Below are 13,796 nucleotides of genomic sequence, written 5' to 3'. Positions count from 1 at the left end.
GAATACACAATAATATTTACTCAGTAAATAATCAAAGTTAATGTTTTAACAACAATACTAATAACAAACATAAGACACACAAAAATACAGATTTTGCTCCTGAGCTAGTAATGATGGCATAGCTACTGTATCCAACATTGATAGTAAATAGTTAAGTACACACCAAAGCAGGAAGGTTATATGGAAGTGCCATTCTGGAGAGACAATGTGTGAGAGATGTGTTTGGAACAATACTCTGGGCTAGTTTATAGGGGTATATTGCTTAAGAGAGCATTAAGGACATTCACAGTATACAAATGTATGTATGCTTCTATAGGGCATATATATGTAGTTGATTTTATATAGATGTGTGTTAAATATTCTTAAACTGGCACTAATATTAATGCGGCAGCATGCCCTATTACCCTGCATTATTGCCCTTCATTGAGCCTTTTATTACCTCTGTATACTAGAACCCGACCTTCCTACTGAGACTGCTGTGTCAGTCCTTTACAATGGGCTGTTGTGTAGTGTAAGGATGTGGTAGGCTGCAGTCCTGATGTAAACATGCAGCCTTTTGGAACATATTGCCTCCCCCCCCCCCAGTTTGACAGTGGAAACTGTACATACAGTGCTGCCTGACACTAAAGGTGCCCGGATCTTCTCCCGATATCCCCCACCTACGGGTGGGTGATATCGGGAGAATCCATGCTAATTCGATCGTTTGGCCCTGGGGCCAAGCGATCAAATTAGAATGATGGGTATAGGCAAAGTCGGTCCGGGGACCACATCAACGAGCTGATGCGGTCCCCAATCCGACTAGATTTTTTAACCTGCCCGATCGATATCTGGGCGATTTCAGGCCAGATATCGGTCGGGCAGGCCCGTCGGTAGTGCCCCTACACGGGCCGATAAGCTGCCGAATCGTGGTCTAAGGGACCGATATCGGCAGCTAGAATCGGCCAGTGTATGGGGACCTTAAGGCAGCTCAGGTCTTAAAGAACCCCAATATAGCCCCAATATAATTCAGGGATCTGCCAGCATCACTAAAATACTGGAAAGTTGTCCCATGATGTTTTATTATCACAGGCAGCAGGGACAATAAATATTGCTTTCCACGTCCTGCTTAAATGAAAACTATATCCCAGAAAGAAGACTTAACTTAATCTTAGACAGTTTATATCATAATAAGTGGCCTATTAAAGAATCTTGCCAAGCTACATAACAGTAAATATTGCCCTTTTACATCTTTTCCCTTGAGCCGCCATTTTGTGATGGGCTGGGTGCTCCCTCAGAGATCACATGACCAGAAATAATGCAGCTCTGACTGTAACAGGAAGTAGTGTGGGAGCAAAAGACAGAACTGACCATTAATTGGCTGATGGGGCCTAGCATGTATGTGTGCCTTGCATTATTTGTGTGCACTGTGAATCCCAGGGGGCAGCCCTAAGCACTTAAAATGGCAATTCTCTATTTACAATTACCCAATGGCACATACTACTTATAAAAGTATATTTTTATGAAAATTGTTTATTTGTATGAATTTTTATAAAAGAATGGGAGCGTGGATTCAGGTGCTTCTCAGCTGGCGGAAATACACAACCACAAAAACGCCATTGACCATAAGGTCCTATTATAAAAATGTTTTAAAAGCCCAATAAATAATTGCTCTTTTATGTGGGTTATAGAGGAAGGTGGTGTGTGTTCTCAAGCAACCACAGGGTTGTGTTTTATTCAATGCAAATGACTGGCTCACTATAACAAATCTTTTGGCAAATGTTAGTAACAAGGGATAAAAGCAGATTATTGACCCTCTCTGAATCTCAGTCTTGTTAAAATCCGATTTGGCTTAAAATCTACCTTTCTTTATCCTGCTCAGCACCAAAGAGGGGTAAAATACAGACACCTTCATTGGTGGAAATCCAACAATAAAAGCCCTCTTTAGGCCTCAGTCACTTTGCCGATACAGGCTGCTATGTGTCTGCCTGAAAGCAGAGACTTTCCCTTTAAAAATCTGTTCCAACTTGCACACTTTTTCAGACACCTGAAGAAGATAACTGGGTAATCCAGTTTATTGCAGCAGAGACCAAAGACAAACGATATTTGGAAAAGGTAATGTCGAGGTTATGTCCGGCTCTGGATGTGGGAGATTTCAAGCACTGGCAGAAGGAGCTGGAACGCATCTTGGATGTAGGAAGCGCTGTTAGAAGCCTGCAACCGAAAGACAGTGCTTAGAATTCTATTCTTTGTATTATACACCACTCTGAGGCAGGAAGCATTTATATGGCATCCCTTTACAATACAGTAGTCTGTAGTAAGACAATTTTAATTTTTAGCACCAGTAACAGAAAGTCACCAAGGGGTGTAGAAATTTGCAGTTTAATGCAATGAAACTACAGTCTGTTGATACTCTAGCTCAGGGATCCCCAACCTTTCTTACTCGTGAGCCACAGTCAAATGTAAAAAGACTTGGGGAGCAACACAAGCACCATAAAAGTTCATGGAGGTGCCAAATAAGGGCTGTGATTGGCTATTAGGCAGCCTCTATGCACCCTATCAGCTTACAGGGGCTTTATTTGGTAGGAAATCTTGTTTTTATTCAGCCAAAACTTGCCCCCAAGTCAGGAATTCAAATATAACTACCGTATATACTCGAGTATAAGCCGATCCGAATATAAGCCGAGGTACCTAATTTTACCAAAGAAAACTGGAAAAACTTATTGACTCGAGTATAAGCCTAGGGTGGGAAATGCAGCAGCTACTGCTAAGTTTCAATAATCAAAATAAATACCAATAAAATTACATTAATTGAGGCATAAGTGGGGCATATGTTTTTAAATATTTATTTCAAAGAAAAACAGTAAACTAGCTCTGTAAGCGGAGAACAAAACAATGAGTACTACCCCACGCTCATTGCGCATTGGCAAACTGGCAGCTAGGGTAGGGTCTGGTTGCGGGTGGCCTAATTTGCACACAAAGGACAGAAGGTGCTAGTCTGGAGGGACCCATGGCACCCGACTCGAGTATAAGCCGAGGGTCACTTTTTCAGCACATTTTGGGTGCTGAAAAACTAGGCTTATACTCGAGTATATACAGTACCTGGTTTGGGGGCACTGAGAGCAACATCCAAGGGGTTGGGGAGCAACATGTTGCTCACAAACCACCGGTTGGGGATCACTGCTCTAGGTAATAATTAGTATTTTAACGGTGAACAATTACGATCTCCACACTCTGGACCAGCAGTCCAGAGCATTCTGATCACGGGGTTTGGCTGAGATCAAAATGCCAGCTGTAAGGGTTAATGTAATATCTACAGTGTATTTTAACTCACCTCTAGGAAGACTCCGGTAATTAACGGGTTCAGGACATCTGACTTTTCGGAGGCCTGTAATATACAAAATATGTTAGAATTCAAGATGGATTTATCTTTAACACATTCTATCCTGTTATAGCAAATATCTGCAAAACATTCTATTTTATGTACTCGAGCATCAGTCTCCCCCTTTGCCTGGAAATGGATTGAAAATGATTTCTATATTATTGCATCACAATGTTTATTTGAATTTCTGTTCAGCAGTTTTCCAATTTGGAGCAGTTATCTGAAACTCAAGAATGTAAGTCGCCAGTGGGATGGCTTTCGCGTTGCTTCGGTTTTTCGAAGTCGCCCGGAGTTTCCTTGAGAGACTTCGGGAAACCAAAGCGACGCATAAGTCATCCCATCCTTCTTGCCAGAGGAATGGCATTTTGGGGACATTAGTCTCCTGCAATAGTGAAGCTTTATCACATGTGACTAAGCTCTCCATGTGCCGCTGCCCTTAAAGATGAAAGAGTGACTAAAGGTCCCCATACACGGGCTGATAGTAGCTGCCAATATGGGTCCCTTGGACTGATTCGGCAGCTAATCGGCCCGTGTATGGGCAGAACCGATATCTGTCCTGAAGTCGGGCAGATCTCGATCAGGCAGGTTAGAAAATCTAGTCGGATCGGGGACCGCATTGGCTCATTGATGCGGTCCCCGGACCGACTTTACCTATACCCCTCGTTATAATTCGAGCGTAGGTGGGGGATATTGGGAGAATATCCGCTCACTTGGCGACATCGACAAGCGAGCAGATCTGCCAGTGTATGGGGACCTTAAAGGGCAAGCATAATGCATATGGTGTGGAAAGGTTCGGTCCTGGGTAAATATTGGACCAAGGTTTTGAACAAGCTGGACCTGATCATAGAGGTGAAACTCCCAAGAACCCCCCAGGTGTGTCTGCTAGGCATAGGGCTCAAAGAACTACTCACGCAACATCTTAGTGTATTCACCAGAGAATGTTTATTTTTAGCAAAAAAAGCAATAACAAGGAAATGGAAAGACTCAACACCCCCCAAATATTCACATTGGCTCTCTGAAGTCAAACACCTATGTGCAATGGAAAGTCTAATATATAAAACTAGAGGAGCCCCCAAAAAGCACGAAAAAATATGGGGAAAATGGCTAGAAAAATCCACTTAAGTGAGCTATGGCGGTATTTTCTCTAAGCATTTTATGATAGTATGTTTGTAACTGTAATATGTGCCAACATCCGAGGGAAACAGTCAGCAATGACAAGGGAAAGGAAAGTGCATACAAAAGATAAGGTTATAATGTATTTTAAAATGCTGTTGCAACTTTTGTTACTGCAAAACATGTCATATACTAAAACCTTATTACATTGTGTAACTCTGCCTCGTAAATGTGATGTATATATGCTGAAACTGATGTAAAATCTTCTCAATAAACTTGAAAAAAAAAGGGCAAGCTTACGTGCACGAACATGCCTAGTTTCTAGCCTGTATAACACTTACCCCTGTTATTGTCAGAAGGGTGGTTATTCTTTTTGAAAGCTGTGTGAGCTCTTTGCATAGCAAGATAGTCATTCTACAGAGAAAGAGAGAAGATCATTAAGGTAAAAGTATCACATAAAAATTCAAATTCACCTCTGCTTATCCAATAAAAGTTCCTTTGCAGACAGGGATGTGCTAAGTATGTTTGGGGCTGTTATTGCAATAGCTTCATGCAGAACCATCACATTTTCAAACAGAAAAGAAATATCTGCCACAGGCTGCAACAGAACAGCCCTATCAACGGCAATTTGTACTGCAGAAAAAAGGACTGCAATAATATATAGATTGTAAGCTCTATGGGGCAGGGACCTCCATCCTCTTTGACTCTTAACTTATTGCAACTGTATCTAGTATTTATTGTTATACTTTGTATTTATCTATTATCTTAATAACCCCCTGTTTGTATTAATGTATCCTACTGTACAGCGCTGCGTACATAAGTAGCACTTAATAAATAAAGATATACATACATTGGCGAATAAAAAAAGCTTCTAGAAACAGTAGATTTATTGTTACTATCATCAGGAATGGATCTACAATATAACAGGCTAGAACACCACTTGAATTCAGTAGCAGCAGGAGTAGCAATACTATAGTAACAATAAAATGCATCTACATATATATTCTGCTTATTATTTTATATCAGAATTTAATATATCAATACTTTAAAGAACATAAATCTGTTTATTTGGTAAAATGTCTCATAAGATTCTGGCAAATCGCCTGCACTCAAGTCAGCACTGGTTAATTACAAACCGCTGAGGTATTACTCACTGGGATAGCGCTCGGCCTCGTGCAGCAGCAGGTACTGGGGACTCCCCGTGCAAAATCAGGGTGGCTGCTTTGTGGAACATTTCCATGGAGCAGGCAGTCAGTTCTGCCAGGCTGCGGATAGCAAACTCATGGATATCCTGCCAAGAGAAATCAAACACATTATATTAGCAATCTAGTCTTAGAAACAGTATGGCCCATTAACCAATTCACCCCACTGCAGTTAGCTATAGTAACCAGTAGTAGTCTGATCAACTTAATGTATGGGAATAAAAAGATTGATGTGACCTAGCCTGTATGTGTGCCCTTTGTTTCTATGCACCGTGAATTGTACCATCCAGGGGGAGCCCTTTAATGTTGATTTTTTTTTCAAGATTACCCAAGGCACATACAGCTCAAAAAGTACATTTTTATGAAAATGGTTTATTTAGGGGTGTAACATGTAACATATGAGCTGGTTTACGCAATATATTCTTATTGTTCGGGGGGTATAGTTTTCCTTTCAGAGCTCAAACGTGAGCCTTCCTCTTCAAGACTGTACTTATACAAACCAATGAAGTTCTGACAATAAAGGTACCTAGCAATACAAATGCAGTACAGTACTACTGTTATACAGGAGGCAGACACAAGAATTAGTCACTGGGTTTCAATACACATCAATTGCTAAATCTCACACAGACAAGCCCTGCAGTAGGATTCTCAAGGGAATAACATCTATGTCTTGCTAGTCCATACTGCTTAAACATCAATTGGCTAAGAATAAACAAATACATTAAGGGCTCTGGCACATGGGGAGATTAGTTGCCCGCGACAAATCTCCCGTGTCTCAGGCGACTAATCTCCCCGGATTGCCATCCCACCGGCGAAAATGTAAATCGAGAGTTTGCCTCGAGAGGAAACTTGCCATCCCACCGGTGATTTACATTTTCACCGGTGGGATGGCAATCAGGGGAGATTAGTCGCCCACGAACAGTGAGTTTTGTCGCGGGCAACTAATCTCCCCGTGCACCAGAGCCCTAATTGTATTGCCAATTTTGAATCCCAGTCTCCCCTTGACAGATCTGCAGTCACAATAGGTATCTTGCTTACACTGCCATTTATCTGTACTCTACGATCATGTAACAATATAAGTCAAATGGCATATTCCTACACAAAAGTTTGGCTGTTTTCAATCATGCTGGCCAACCATTATACAGTGTAAGAACAAAGCTAGCCGACTGACAAAACTGTCAGTACTTTTTTATGCCTGTGGTGCTTTCACAGCAATGACAGACAGAAGCTGCTTGTAAATACAGTAATTAACATTTTGAATTGTTTTCATTGGGAAGTTAGTACAGGTATGGCATCCGTTATCCGGAAACTCGTTATCCAGAAAGCTCCGAATTACGGAATGCCTTTCTCCCATAGACTCCATTTTAATCAAATAATTCAGTCTTTTAAAATTGAGTTTCTTCTTTCATGTAATAATAAAACAGTACCTGTACTTGATCCCAACTAAGATATAATTACCCCTTATTGGGGGCAGAACAGCCCTATTGGGTTTATTTCATGGTTAAATGATTCCCTTTTCTCTGTAATAATAAAACAGTACCTGTACTTGATCCCAACTAAGATATAATTACCCCTTATTGGGGCAGAACAGCCCTATTGGGTTTATTTAATGGTTAAATGATTCCCTTTTCTCTGTAATAATAAAACAGTACCTGTACTTGATCCCAACTAAGATATAATTACCCCTTATTGGGGGCAGAACAGCCCTATTGGGTTTATTTAATGGTTAAATGATTCCCTTTTCTCTGTAATAATAAAACAGTACCTGTACTTGATCCCAACTAAGATATAATTACCCCTTATTGGGGGCAGAACAGCCCTATTGGGTTTATTTCATGGTTAAATGATTCCCTTTTCTCTGTAATAATAAAACAGTACCTGTACTTGATCCCAACTAAGTTATAATTAATCCTTATTGGAGGCAAAACAATCCTATTGGGTTTAATTAATGTTTTATACATTTTTTAGTAGACCTAAGGTATGGAGGTCCAAATTACGGAAAGACCCTTTATCTGGAATACCTTTGGTCCCAAGCATTCTGGATAACAGGTCCTATACCTGTAATTATGAAAAGCATCCATATAATACCTTGCCTGGTTAGCTATAGACCAATACTCAATACGTGTTAACAGAGTAAATATCACATTATGACCTAATACAAGTCAGCAGTGGGAAAGCTGGAGTAAAAAGTAGCAATGTCCATTATTCTCTAAACGCTGCTCAAAATTGTTGGGTGACAGAGTGTGTAAGGGTGAAGACACACTGAGCTACTAGTAGCAGCTTCTTGTCGTGGCTACAGAAACAGACAATGCTGATCACTTACTGACGTGTGTTTTAGCAGAGGCAATTCTCAGTATTGTCTATGGCAGGGGATTTTCTGGTATTTAGTAGCCATGACAAGCAGGGGCGTTTGGGCCCCTCTTGCCGCCTGAGGCGGCTCCTGGATGCCGCCCCCCCCCCCACCACCTCTCCAGCGCAGGAGCGGGTCCGGGGGCGGTCTGATCGCTAGTGCAGAGAGCGCAATTGCGCTCTCTGCACTAGAAGAGCCGAATTTCCGGTTTAAAAACCGGAAATTCGGCTCTTAAAGTTACCAGGAGCGGCTTTTTGCCACCCCTGGTAACTGGGGCGCTTCTGCCGCCTGAGGCAAGTTTCTCAACTCGCCTCATGGCAGAAGCGCCCCTGATGACAAGTAGCTGCTATTAAGTAGCTCTGTATGTCTTCACCCTAAGACTGAATCTTACTGCACAACCCATTTGCATAGTCATTGAAACCCTGGCTAATGGCAAAACAAGGGGCAAGAACTGTAGAAATGTGCAGAGCAGCAATAAGAGCACATTTAGAGGGTTTATGTGGAGAGTTTATATTCACAATAATGAAAGATGAAGTCACTTAGTCTATTTAGTTCTATTTTTTGTTTGCTTTGGGTTACCTCCACACTGGTTTTTCCCTGTACTTCAGCATCTTCAGGTTCAGCCTGTTCTTCCTTTTTCTTCTTTCCATCTTCCTCTACATCAGCCATCCATTTGTATGCATCTATCCGGGCCTAATACAGTAAAATATGTCAGGTTAAAGAGACCATTACAGGACAAATCTCTATCACAACCTAATGCAAAAAGGGATTCTTTAATGTGGACATGACAGTGACTTTTTTTCCTGAGATTCATAGAAACTGTAGTTATCAGTAAAACATTAACAAAAGCAGGTACCGGTATGGGATCCGTTATCCGGAAACCCATTATCCAGAAAGTTCCCAATTACGGAAAGGCCGTCTCCCATTGATTCCATTATAAGCAAATAATTCTAATTTTTAAAAAGGATTTATTTTTTCGCTGTAATAATAAAACAGTACCTGTTCTTGATCCCAACTAAGATATAATTACCCCTTATTGGGGCAGAACAGTCCTATTGGGTTTATTTAATGGTTAAATGATTCCCTTTTCTCTGTAATAATAAAACAGTACCTGTACTTGATTCCAACTAAGATATAATTACCCCTTATTGGGGGCAGAACAGCCCTATTGGGTTTATTTCATGGTTAAATGATTCCCTTTTCTCTGTAATAATAAAACAGTACCTGTACTTGATCCCAACTAAGATATAATTACCCCTTATTGGGGGCAGAACAGCCCTATTGGGTTTATTTAATGGTTAAATGATTCCCTTTTCTCTGTAATAATAAAACAGTACCTGTACTTGATCCCAACTAAGATATAATTACCCCTTATTGGGGCAGAACAAGCCTATTGGGTTTATTCAATATTTAAGTGATTTTTTAGCAGACTTAAGGTATGGAGATCCAAATTACGGAAAGATCCCTTATCCGGAAAACCCCAGGTCCCGAGCATTCTGGATAATTGGTCCCATACCTGTACTGCAACTTACTGGCCATGAAGAAAACTTCAGGGAGTATCTTTGATTTTTAATTAAAAGGAAACTATCTACCTGTGTAGAGCAAGACTCAAATACATTAACTTGTGTTGATAATGCAGTCTTTGATTCATAAAACAAGTTTGCCTTATTGGCTGCCAGACATATTAGCTGTTGACACAACCCATGCTGTGACAAGGATTTGTCATGCACGATTAACTGGGCATTAATAGGTTAGAATACTTACTTTGGTTAGTTTGAGTGGTCGCGCAGAGATGTGTAATTCATCAAAAAGTGTGGTTACCTCCTGGGTAAACTCTTCATCTCCTGTGATGAGAGATTAATTATTGAAGAGACAAGTGGTACACTAAAAGTCAATACAAAGGCAATTCCAGAACGGACACTGGCGTGAAAAATTCATATAAGTGATTTATGTTACAGCTGACACCCACACAAACAGTATCTGTTCCTTTCAAATAATGTTTCATTTCATGTCATTTATATATACTTTGTGTCTTTCATTCACTAAACCATTATTCATTTATCTCTATAAGCTTTACATAATTAATACAGGTACCTTTTTCCAATTCCTCTTCATCATCAAATTCCTCCAATGAGAATGCTTCCTTCAGCGGTTCTAGCTCTGCCTTTACTTCCGCCAGCTCCTCCCCAGACAGCGAGCTAAGGATTGCCTTAGTCTAGAAAAAATGTGCAATTAAGTATGTGTAAAGCCATCACTGATATGAAAGTTCTTTTGCAACTCCTCCAGTCCCAAAATGTATTAATTCCTTAATGCAGCACCCCTTCTTTATACTATTATGGCGGCACCATGGCACACCGATAAGCTCTGTTACTTGGGTCCTAGGTTCAATTCCAGACAGGGCACTATCTTAATTTTGTATGATTTCCCAATATCTGCCTCTATGTCCAAAACATAAGCTTTTACAGGTTCCCAATAAAACTGACCATAGTGCATGTAAAATGCAATACAGACCTTGGACTACAAGCTCCACTGTGACAGGGGCTGATGTAAATGATGTGTAATCAAGAGAAAGTGCTAAGAATTATGTTGTAATAAAAAAACCACAATAATTGTGTTTACTTCATTCGCACAACACCAACTCCATTATTTATTGTGTCAAACCCAATCCACCCTGCTCATCCTCCACCAGTGTAGTACCCTCTTTGTAAACATAAGTAAAATATACACCCACATATGATATTATCTGTAGCAATTAAATGGGACCAGTAAGTAAGATACTAACCTTTGCATCACTCTCTTTAGACAACAGTTCCAAAGCCTCTAAATGAGCCAGCCCCTGATACTCATCGAACAACAACCCATAGTGTGCCTTTTGCTCTGTCTCTGCATTAAAATCACTGCATACACGCAGCTCCTCTTGCTCTTTGGCTTCTCGCAGAACCTTAAAGAAATAAAAAAGAGCACAAAAGATTAACCATTACCAAGCAATTTGACAAACACTAACACTGCATGACCAGGCTAACACAACCAAGTCATAAGTGCCACATGGGGGCATCTTTGGAGGCACAGAGCTTCCCTGCTAAAGGGCTGTGGTTGCCTTGGGCTGGTACAGAAGGCCAAAACATTATGTTTTCTAGCCTACTTCTATAGTTAGACTTTAGTTTTTCTTTAAATGCCTCTTGTCATAAACTGAGAACCCTGCAATATTACAGCTTGGGCTCAAGTATCAGGAAAATAAGTATAAGTATAAGTAAGTATAGTTATCACTTGTTTAAAGGCAACTTTGTAAGCAATAACATGACCTACTTATACTGTTTTGGTTTTGTAACCATGTCTACAATACTTTATATTACACAACTAGAAGACAGTCTTTGCTTAGGCCTCTTATGTAACAGCTAGTTAAGCTTGCACAGAAAAATGAGAAAAACACAGTAATAAAATGAATCCACACATTAAATGTTATATATAACCACATTAAAGGACACATCAACCCAAAATATAAATTTGTTGCCTAATAAAAATAAACATAATTCTAAGCAACTTTGTAATATACATTCATTACATATTTGCAATGGTTTTTGACTTATTTGTATATATAATTGCTATTAAAAGCAGTGTCTGCCTGTCCTTTTCTATTCTCTGCCCTGGGGGCTCTGGCATTTGAAACAATGTAACACAACCCAGCAGACTGACAGACCTGCCTTGCTGGAGGAGACAGACCTTTGCAACTTTGTAGGACTCCTACGTGCCTTTCCCTACCAGCCCCTTTTGACTTTAGAACGGCCTATTGCAGGCTGCACTAGATTAAATTCTATTCGCCCCACGTAGTGGACAATGTGCAAAAAAAAAACCTAAATGGCCGATTGCAGTCTTTTTTGCACTTTGCATGGGGGCATTGTAAATGATCCCTTATGTGTAGCATTTCTAGCCTTCTAGCTATACTATTTCTCTGACCACTATGTTGATACTTTATTACACTCCTTGGCAGATTTGTCAGGATGCCTGCTCTCTGCTAGTAAGCATTAGGGCAAAGACACTGTGATTTTTTTTTAAAAAAACCCATTCAGGGCGACTAAAAAATTGGCAAAAAATCCCAGCGACTAACCTCTCTCCATAAGTATGCAAGTTGCTGTTAGGTTTTGCTGTGGCAATTAGTCGCCGCAACTGATTTTAAACATTGTGCCGACTAATCGCCCTGTCTGTCTTCACTCTTAGGGTGGCCATACACCCTAAGATCCATTTATATCTTCTCCCGACATCCCCACCTACGGGTGGGCAATATCGGGCTAATTCAGTCGTTTGGCCCTGGGGCCAAACAATCGAATTAGAACGACGGGTATAGGGGCAGTCAGTTCGGGGACCGCATCTATGAGCCGATGCAGTCCCCGATCAGACTAAATTTTTAAACCTGCCCGATCGATATTTGCCCGATTTCAGGCCGTAGTTAGTGCCCATACACGGCCCGATAAGCTGCCGAGTTGGACCGATATCGGCAGCTAGAATCAGTCTGTGTATGGCCACCTTTACAGTCTGAATCTTATAGATAACTTACCGGGATAGCAGGAACTGATGCATCTCTAACTACAAGCTATTTGTCAGTGATATGCCAGGATACTTACACTGGTGCTGAATAAAACTGATTTACCTGTGATAAAGTAGAGTTCCTATTAATAATTCCTTTGGTCTTCTTAAAGCCTGGATCTCCCTCAGCAATTACGTCCATGGTCTTTTTCCCGATAAATTCCAGAGCATCTAGCCCTCCAGTGAGAACAGTCTTCCCCTAATCAAGACACAATGGGGGCAACTCAGCAACAAATTTAATATTAAATAGGTTTAAGACCATATAGTCATCAATATTTAAGATCAGCAATGCCAAGTCTTATTTTTCATTAAGGAAGACAATCCTTGATACCACTGGGCAAAAAAATGACTTCATGATGAAAAAATGACTTCCTCTGGATCAACTAGTAGTTAGGCAGGTTAGATATAGGCATTATGGTTGAACATAATGGACGTATGTCTTTTTTCAACCCAACTTACTATGTATGTTACTATGTATGATAGCAAATAAATGGTTTCATCCTTATGCCACAGTCCTGTTATTCATGAAGGCACAGGTTCAATACCCATATCAGCGCTAAGAGTGTAAAGCACTGAGCCAAAACTTTGCATTTCAGCAGAATTTGCCACAGTGAATATCCAGGGCCTTCTGGAGCAATGACAGAAAAAGATCATGTGGTCATGTGTATTTGGCTATGTGTGTAATATATATACCGTGTATATTATATATATATATATATATATATATATATATATATATATATATAATGCACAGATACAACCAAGACTAGGGGGGCCCAAATCAGCATAAATACATAGAGAGATTTATGAGCGGAGTTCCACCTGCATCCCTCAGATTAATTAACTTTTAAATTTCAACTCCTGATATACATTTTTGTTCACTTGACCAACAGCAAAGAGACATTTATGAGGCTATCCAGGCTGTAATTAATATAAAATACAAAAAGCTTGGGTGGCAGGCCTGGACTGGCAATCTGTGGGTATTGGCAAATGCAAAACCTACTCTCACTGTCTCTATAGTCCATCACAATCACCCCAGCACCTTTATCCACGCTTCGCACAATTATATCCTTGTTTTGTTTCCTAATGGCTGTTGCTACACTGCAAGAGTCACGTTGCTACACTGCACCACCCTAGGTATCTCCTCAATGAACACCTGAAGTTGCAGATGCTACGGGTGGTCTGGGCACGT

The 13,796-nt window shown here is 40.5% G+C and overlaps 1 protein-coding gene across 1 annotated transcript in view; it reads right to left on the bottom strand.

The window, feature by feature from the left end:
- The window catches only part of fam114a2 (family with sequence similarity 114 member A2), a 33,974-nt gene continuing 20,178 nt past the window's right edge, over positions 1-13,796 (bottom strand). Inside the window, 9 exon segments of the mRNA NM_001199935.1 lie at positions 1-2,190; positions 3,311-3,364; positions 4,813-4,885; positions 5,626-5,762; positions 8,603-8,716; positions 9,788-9,867; positions 10,118-10,238; positions 10,806-10,964; positions 12,669-12,803. Coding sequence (NP_001186864.1) covers positions 2,104-2,190; positions 3,311-3,364; positions 4,813-4,885; positions 5,626-5,762; positions 8,603-8,716; positions 9,788-9,867; positions 10,118-10,238; positions 10,806-10,964; positions 12,669-12,803 — 960 coding nt within the window. The 3' untranslated portion in view covers positions 1-2,103.

This window comes from Xenopus tropicalis, chromosome 3 (genome assembly GCF_000004195.4).
Source record: "Xenopus tropicalis strain Nigerian chromosome 3, UCB_Xtro_10.0, whole genome shotgun sequence".
NCBI lineage: Eukaryota > Metazoa > Chordata > Amphibia > Anura > Pipidae > Xenopus > Xenopus tropicalis.
Note: the sequence above shows the minus strand (reverse complement) of the source record. Positions and strands in the feature narration are given on the sequence as shown.